Raw genomic sequence first — 9309 nt, 5'->3', positions numbered from 1 at the left:
GTTATTACTAATGATGCTTGAACATTGTTAGAAAGGAAACCTGATGTTTGAACCTTGTTGGTAGGGGATGGTATATCTCCCAGCTGTAGCACTGACACCATTTAAAAATCCCACTGGGTACGTAGCTCCTTTTAAGCCAGGTGCATTACACGGGATACAGTTATCATATTGGGAATTCAGATACACTGATACCAGCTGACAACTAAGAAACCAAACATAACAGTCTCAACTACAGTTAACCCTTCACATGCACAACAAAACAGAAAACAAGGAAGGCTTTTGCCTTTAAAAGTGCCGTGCCTGCAATCAGTTAGAAAAGACATTTAAAATCTTGTCACAAAATATTGGATTTTCCAGCATAGCCTAATAGGTTAAGTACTAAAATCACACTAAAATGCAGAGGGTGGTTGATGACCAGCTCCTCTAAGTTGCCTTGGAAAATCCAAGACCCATTGAATAAAGTCAAGGAAAAACATTTACCACATTTTTTGCTGGTAGCTTTTTGCCATAGGATGGTAAGGGCTTTAGTGCCTGAGGTATAGGTAGTTCCTGGATGCTTTTAGGAAAGTGGGAAGGGGGAAGAGTCTGGAGAATAGTTTGCATAGCTTGCAGATATAAAGAAGCAGGTGTGTTCCCCACCAAGCTGTTGAATTTGTCTTCTCCCAGCAAAGCTGTCCAGTGATCTGGATGCTCCTGCAGAACTTTCCGCATCTTGAATTGTGGGTTGGGCATGAAGAGCAAGAGGTAGTCAAGGCAGAGCTTCTTTGATGCGACATTGACTTTGGAGTCCCACATCTGCTCCAGGATGACGTCCAGTGGGGTAAGCCCTTTACTGTCCTCTATCCTGGGAGATGCTCCATTCCCGAGGAGGATGAGGACCGTCTCTGACCTCAGCAGTTCACAGGCAAGGTGCAGGGGTGTTTTCCCATCTTCCAGATGAAAGCAGCCAGCCCGATTGATATAGGAGTTCAAGCTGGGGAGCTTGTGTGCAATTTTGATGATCAGTCCCAAGATATCTCTCCTGTCATATGTGACCGCCATGGCCAAGTGAGGAGCAGAGGATGGGCAATAGCAGAAGTGCTCCCCAGGCACCTTGAGAGCCTCCTCTGGAAAATGAGACAGCAGATATTGAGCATAAGGCAGGTGATTATGCACCACTGCATAGAGAAGGGCTTCTGAAGGTGAGTAGGTTCGTAGGCTGGCATTTTCCTCCCAATAAAAATACTCCATAGTTCTCATGTCTTCCAGCATCCACACAGGCTTGTGATCTCTCACAGCCTGGTAGAACATATAGGATAAGAACTTGCAGTGCCTGCTCTGATCATCCTGCAGGCTGGCCTGGTTACTGGCCATGGCTCAGCAAATAAAGAACAGCTCCACGTAAAATCACTCCAGACTGTAAGATTGGTGCACTTGGAATGCTGATCCCGATGCTGCTGCAACCTTCAGGCTGTCATTGCTGCCTGGACTGCACTAGCTGGAACGCATGGGCTGATCATCTCCACCCATTCATTGTTTTTCCCCTCACTGCAGTGGTTTTGTTTAGGTAAGCACAATCCCACAGGATCAGTTAACCCGTGCCATGCAAGCAGATGGTTGGTGAGTACATCCTGCTCTGCGCGTGGCACAGGTTACTGAAACGCTGTCAGACTGCCAGTGATTTTATACACACACAGCCACAGAGAACAGAGGGAGAGACTAAAATTAGCTTGAGAGGTGAGGCAGATTTCTGTCTGCATTTCATGTCTAACCAGATCAGCTCACACACTGCAGCAAGTGGAATAGTAATATTCCGCTATTTTTTTTTTCATGTCACTCACACACAGAGCTCATTACATAGTAAAAAATATGTAGCAGTGTAAAATACTCCAGAGCTGATAATAGGCACGATTCCATGCTCGGGAAATCAAGGGATTGGTAGTGGTAGCACTAGAAAAGGATCCCTATTTTATAAATAATGGTATGGCTGGCCACTTAGGAGACACTGATGTTAATGGATTGTCTATAAGGCATTAGTGATGTTGAAGATGCCAGCATTAATCTCTGCAGAGAAAAGAGTCAAACGGTGTGTGCAGTAATGGTGCCCGGAGTCATAAAGCAGATTGCTCAGTTTAAACGCCTGCCTTTGTTTAGCAAGGAAATACCTGGAGTGCCTCTGCTGCACAGCAAGGGCATAAACAAAAGGTTAATGGCCAAACCCCAGTGGAGTGTGGGGAGCTTTGATCTAAGCATTTCTCAGATGTCCTGCTTTGGGACTCTGGCCAGAGCCAGCAGCAATGGAGGGAAGTGGAATTAGGCAACCAGATTTGTGCAATGCCTGGGTAAAACACAGAGGACCAAGGCCTACAGGTTTGAGGGGAAAGTTCCTATTGGATGACACAGAAGGATCTGGCCAAAATTAAATTCACAGAAAAGAAATGAACTAAGACTCCTTTATGGCAAGATGTGCTTAAAGAAGGAGGATTTCCATGCATCTTATAAATCAACAGATTGCAATAAAATGGTATCTCACCATTTTGGTAGGAAAATGGGGTTTCCCTTTGAGTGAAAATACAGCAAATCAAGAAATCCTTATTTTCATTTCACAAGAAGAAAACATATAGTAAGTATATTCAAACTAGACAGAATTCAAGTATCAGATCTCCAAATGTTTGGAGTCATCCAAAGAGAAAACCAAGGCTACTCACAAAACTGGGTCTAGATCTTTTCCATCTTCCAAAGCATTATAGCCATTAAACCACCCTTACCTCCTGCAGATGTTAAGGCTCTCCAGGGAAGTGCTCACAGCACCTAGTCTGTCAGAGTTCAAGGAGCATCTGGACCATGCTCTTAGTCATACAGATCAGTTTTAGGTTGTCCTTGATAGTTGACTTGGTGTAGACACATAGAAATCAAGAGAAAAATGTTCTGCAATTATCTCCAACTGAGATGGAAGCCAAAATCCCAGAATTAGAAATGGCCAAAAGGCTTCTAACAAATTACCTCTACAGCACAAGTCCAGGATATCCAGAATGTGAAAACATCTGTAATTACACAGTACCTTGTAATTACAGTTTACACTATAATTCTGCCTAGGAAACCCAGACCAAAACTAGGAGAGTCCCTCACGTGGTTTGCTCACCTCTTCATGGTTCCAAATGGCACAGGTCTGTCTGCTCTGGTGGCTCTTGGCCTTGGCCTCTTCTTTTTTTCTCCAGGAGTTTAGAAAAGATGGTGCTAAGGGCACCTTTGATTTTCATGGCAATGCATTGCTTCTGAATTTTATTGTAAGCATAGTAGATCCATAAAACGTTATAGAACCATTAGAAGTGGAAGACATTGATGTGGAAAGCTTCAGTTTCCTGAAGTGAACTAGAAGAAGACTAGGAGTTTGGAAGTTTCAATTCATTTCTTTGAAATAAATCTGTAGCTAAAAATAATGTCTCCTAATTCATAACATGTTTGTTGTGGCTTTCCTCTTTGACAAAGTGCAGTCTAGAAGAGGAATAGAATCAGTGTTGACTCATAGAGAGAGCATCAAGGAACAGGTTTGAAGGGAAAAACTGAAGAACAAAAGCTGATTTTACCCAAAACACCATTTACCTTTTCATCTGAGGCTGAGAAGCTCTTTAGATCTCTCCTGGGCTGATGCATTTTTCACATTTGACGGTGACTTCAGCTTATAAAGAATTTGGTTATTTTGAACTTGTGAGAAATACAGAATGTTTCTGAGCTATTCAGAAACCTTTTTACAGTGTAATGCTCGAAATATTGTTTCTGAGCAAAAGGGAAACATACCTTACATACAAAGACAAGAATTGAATGTTAGTAGAACCAAAATCTTAGCATGCTAATAAAAAAATCATTATTAGCCCAGGTCAAATGAAGAAAAGTAAATAATACTCCTATCAAAAAAGAGTTTCAATAGCAATACTAATAATTAAAAAAATAATTTGAAGCCTTATGCACACTTCTTATCTGCTATCCATATTCCTAGTGTTATGTTCCCCCTGTCCTGCCCCCTCATCTAAATCCTAAGGTTGGTGTTTTCATTCTGATGGTGGTGTTACATGAAGTCATCATCATCATCTGCAGTTGTTCTGTGGGAGGAATGTGATGTTGATGGTGATGGTTTCTTCTTCCTCACTCCAGATTCTCCTGGGGGGTCAGTTTTATGATTTGTTACATACTTTTACCTGCTTTTTTCTTCATTAGATTGCAACTCCATTTCACATCCGTATTCACAATACTGATTATATACATGTAAGATATTATTTATTTGTCATCTTTTCTACCCCTGAAACCATTCTCATCCAGCTCTGTATCTGCATTTCTTTAGCTGTCCATAGGTGAGTGGTTTGTAGCTGTGAGTGCTCCAGAGTCAGGCTTGTGCCTCATCTCTTACCATCCCATTGGGCCTGCAGCCCCCACACTGCACCTCCTGCTTCCACTTCACAGGAACTCTGCTGTCACACCAAGCCCATGATGACCTCTGTTAGCTCCAGCTTATGAAATTGGAGTTGTGAACACCTCATAGTGCACAGAAGAGCTGGTATAAAACTATGGTTCTACCATGCAGTGCTAAAGCAAGTGAAAGTAAACCAAATCAGCCATAGGCAGCTGGGTAGAAAGAGGAAGGTGTCCCTACAGCTTGGTTTACTGTGAGCAGAAGGTACTCTATGTAGTCCAGGCAAAGCAAGTTTGGCAGATCTCAGTCCTGAGCTTTGCAAACTCAGTACAGAGCCTGCATACTGTTGAGCTGATCTGAGCTCACATGGATCCCATGTCTACTAGGGCTTGTGGCAAGGCTGCTCTTCCCTTACAGGAGAGAAATGTCTTGCTCCCACCAGGCAGTGAAATGACAAACACAAAAGCCCCACTTCTGATTTATTCCCAGTCCCAGTGATCAAAAGCTGCTGTTGGTTTTGTCTTTTTCCAGAAGGTGTCTTCGCTCGCTCTTGTCCCCACAGTTCTTCTCATTGCTCTCTGTAATTCTGTACAGAGGGGAAAGAGGAAGAAATTACAGGGAAAGGCTGCTAAGCCTAAGCCCCACTCTCAGCATGCACAGATCTGAGTGTGCCTCCTCCTCTTCTTTTGTCCACTTTTAAACTCAGGGTATTGACAGAGCCCTTGATATAGGAAACATTTTCAGCATATCTGGGTTTTGACAGGGAGCAGACCTTTTAGAAGCAACATGACATGTGTTGGCCACCAAGAGCAGTCAGTGCAGCAGGAGCATGGTGACAGCAATGCCAGACAATGAGCTACCCTGCTTATGGCAAAGCAGAGCCTGCTGCAAATGTGAGAGCATCTCCACAGCTGTGAAAGCAGGGAAGTGTATGACTGAAGATGGATCCTCAAACAGAATCTTCTGTGTCTCCAGTATCACAAGTTAATTTATAGAGACAGCTTAATTTATAGAATACCTGACAGGTGCCTATCTGTACTCCAGGTGAAAGCTGATTGATTTTTTTTGGAGCCACACTCATCTCTCGGGCACACATAACCCCAGTGTGTGTTGCTGCATTGCACTGGACAGCTGCAAAATCATGCCACAGCTGTCTGGTTGTCACTATGTGACCTGAGTGTCAGAGACCTGTAGCATAATACTAGCTGTAGGCCCTGTCTCTGAGGTACAAGCTCCCTTACCTTCAGATGAGGGATGTGGGCTATTGAGTCTTTCCATCTTCCTCCTAAGCCTCAGCAACCCCTCAGTTTGTGATCTGAACAAGCAAGAGGGATGGATGCTAAGGTCTCAAGTTGGACTGGGCTGAGGACGAAGAGTGAGCTGGGCCAAGAGATGGGTCAGGAGCATGACCCAGAAGAGGTGGCAGAATTGAGGAGTGAACTTCATCAGAACACTGGAGAAAACAGAGCAATGAGGTGCAACCAATGCCATCCTGTGTTCTGAAAAGGGCCCTCATGGATATGAGATCCAGTGCCAAATAAACTGTTTGGCTTATTGAGTTCTCCATTTTCATGGAAACTCATGTGACAGACAGTGGGATTGCCATAGCCTGAAGACTGTCAAGTGCTGCAGGCTGGTCAAGGCAGAATCCTGACCACCACAAATGAAATGCTTTTCCTCTGTCAGCTCCCAGGGAGTGATTGCCCATTTCCGAAGGCAGGCACTCAGTAAACACTGGGCTAACTCCAAAGGAAGGATAATGATGTTTTCAACTCTCACTGAACGTCATACGCAACTTCAAATGTGGGTTAGATCAAGCAGTATGTTCATGTCTGGAGAATGAGACGTCAACTCAGTTTAATCAGCTATAAAAACAACAAGGCTGTTTTTATTCCATTTTTTGAAAATGCTTTTGAGACCTGATTGCTCAGAGCCTGCATGACAAGAATCCCAGTGTCTCCCATTTCTGTAAACCCATTTGTTTCAGTTCCCAATTCCTATCCTAATTTGAGGCTACATCTCTCAAAGGCAGTACATAAATAGACAGATTACCATGCCTCTTCCAGAAAGTAACCTGTCAGCTGAGTTCTGTTTAAAGAACAAAAAAAGCCCCTGCAGACAGTCTGTGCCTACAGACACATTGAGCCAGATGCTGTTTTTCCAGGGAAAGGCAGAGACTGTGAAACAGTTTTATATCATTGGATGCTTTCCTTCCTCGTGATGATTACGGGTGTCGGTGCCCTGTTTCACCACACCCCTATGTAAATGTCAAGGCTGTCAACTGCTGAGAAAGCATTCAGGAAGGCATGAATACATTTAGTTTCCAATACTGACAAAAAGCAATGCTTTTTTACACAAACCATAATTAACCTCTGCAATTCAGTGCTGTGTGATATCAGCAAGGCTAAATGTTTGACAGTCTCCAAAGTAAGTTTGGTTTTTTTTCTGTAAATTAAGGTCTTTGTGCATATGCAGGAGCTGACACTACACCAACGCTGCAAATCCAAGGTCCTACCACCATGTTGATGGGCAAATAAATAAAATACTACAGCTGTGCCATTCCTAACGAAATGATGACAATTTGTCTGAACCTTCAAAGTCGCTTTTGTGCCGCATTGCTATTGCAAACAAGAGCTGTGCAGAAAGTTAACTTCTGGGTATTTTTGTGGGGGAAATGTCAGTGCCACGAGACTGAGCTGCTCTGCAGGATGTATCAGTTTCATTGCATCTGTCAACAAAACTCATGGTCCAAAAAGGCATCAACATATTTTTTTAATTATTTATTGAATCCACTACAAAAGAAAAATCTGGGCAGTGAGCAGTTCTGTAAAACCCCACAGTATGCAACTTATGAGCCCATAATTAATTACTGGAGGTCACTGAAAACAATCTTCAGCCCCAGTGTAATTACAAAATTATTTGTCAGGGAAGTCTTTGCAGTATTTTCTGAGGTCTCAGAGACTGAGAGAGATTTCAACGTTCATTCAGTCATCAAGAGTGCCAGTTCCTCTGGCCTGCATTTTATTGTCTCACAGACAAAATGCTTCATCCAGAGCCAAAGACAACCACTCATCACTGTTCTCCACTCTTTCCAGTGGTTTTATCTGCAAAGGATTTTTGATCTGGGAGAAGTGCACAGTCTGATCAACAATAAGCTTTTCAGAACTGCCTGAAAATCATATTTGTCCAAGTAAGTTTTCTCTGGACTTTATTATCACTAATGCTTTGTTCAAAGAATTGTATTCGAAAGTGGATTCCCTGAACAGGGCACTTGTGATGACTCAGACAGTGACAAATTGCTTCTACTATCACATATAATGAGTTCATATCCTTGCTAACCTGCAGCTGGTCACCATTTTCCTCCATCTTTATGGTTTAATGTAGATGTGAATTCAGCCACTGAGAATTCACTCAAGAGCAGAATTATTAGCAAAAGGAAAACAGGAAATTCTGTAAGGCTGCTTAAAGGAGGAACATTTTAGTGCCCTACAAATGCTTTGAGCGCTTTCAGATTCCCATTAAGTCCACCGAGGTGGTGTTTGCTTGGAGTGTGAGCTTCCTGTGGGAGAGCTGCCTCAGTGCACCTTCATCAGCATCCAGGGGAAAAACATCCTGGACACATCTGAGATTTGTGGTTTATGAAAACCAGTAACCCTGAAACAGCTGCTAGTGCCTAACAGCCCTTAATGATATCCCAGCCAACAGTGGCTGAATTGAACACCAAAGGAGAATTTAAAGATCTTCACAAGTCACTCTTTTGCTCACTGGAGCCTCTGGCTCATATATTTGGTTGATTCAGTACAGAAAAATAAATTCTATTTGTGACTAATTAAAGAGAATGAAATATTCATCAGTAATGCTCCAAAGGATTTTGGACTGCCTCAGCATAATTCAAGATTTAAGTTAATGACTCCTATATTTTGTTTAAAAAGAGTCTTCTGCCCATCATGAGCAAAACTGTCCCCTTTTGATAAAGTTGGTAACTGGTGATGAGGAAAGAACTTGTACTACAAACAAAAGTGAAAGGTAAAGAGAAATCAGCTGAAATTTCAGATCACTGAAATTTAGAAGGATGGCTTAAATTTTTAATATATCTGTCAGTTGAATGCTGGAGTTTTTTCAGTGGTTTTGGGTTTGGTTTAGTGTTTTTGTTTTCTTTAAGGGAAAACTTAAGAAGTAGAAGCTCTTTCCCTCTATCCTGTGAAGTGTGCACAAACTCCTGTTTACAGGCAGCTTTCTGTATGACTCATCAGACTGCCTTTGGAAACACTCATTCAGGACATCAATGGCAAGGTACTGAAATCAAACAAAAAAGTCAGTCTGGCCCTCTTCTTAATGGCATATGAGATAATTTGAAGAAGAAGAAGAGTTACACCACTGGCAGCAAAATTCCTCTGGGTGCCACCCTAATAATAATGCAGGCTAATGAAGGGCCATGACCTATACCCATGTTCTGGGACTGCCAGCTCCCCTCTCCTCAGCAGCACATCCTGTCACAATTGTCTTGTGTGTAGCACACTGAGCGTGGTTTCTCCCCTCCTCCTCTTGCTCTAAGGCTTTGTCTTTCTGCACCAAGCTGTGGTCAGTGAATTAAAATCCAGGCTCTGGTGGCCAGGAGTTAGACTGGAGGGATGCTGCTTTCCCTGACAAGGATCATGGTGAAATTAATCAGATACAGGAGGTGTCTTCCTTGTTTTGCCTGGCAGCGATGTTGACAATGACAGCCAATTCATGGGGTCTGGTGCCCTGAAATGTAACATCTTGTGCCATTTGAGATGGAATAAGGACACGAGACACCTGCACAGAGCTGCTAGAAGGAGCTAGTGAAGCTCCTTACCACTCCACAAAAGTAGCTGGAGACCAGGGAAAAATAACCTGGAGCTCCTTAGTACCAATGTCAGACACCTCAAGTGATTTCACAT

The 9309-nt window shown here is 42.9% G+C and overlaps 1 protein-coding gene across 1 annotated transcript; it reads right to left on the bottom strand.

Moving 5' to 3' along the window:
• Positions 1–462: 462 nt before the first annotated feature.
• On the bottom strand, positions 463–1353 carry LOC131578158 (ankyrin repeat domain-containing protein 9-like). The gene has a single exon (XM_058836649.1). The coding sequence runs from the start codon at positions 1351–1353 to the stop codon at positions 463–465; it is 891 nt and encodes a 296-aa protein (XP_058692632.1).
• Between the last annotated feature and the right edge of the window lie 7956 nt (positions 1354–9309).

This window comes from Poecile atricapillus, chromosome 3, assembly GCF_030490865.1.
Source record: "Poecile atricapillus isolate bPoeAtr1 chromosome 3, bPoeAtr1.hap1, whole genome shotgun sequence".
In the NCBI taxonomy this organism is placed as follows: Eukaryota; Metazoa; Chordata; class Aves; order Passeriformes; family Paridae; genus Poecile; species Poecile atricapillus.
Note: the sequence above shows the minus strand (reverse complement) of the source record. Positions and strands in the feature narration are given on the sequence as shown.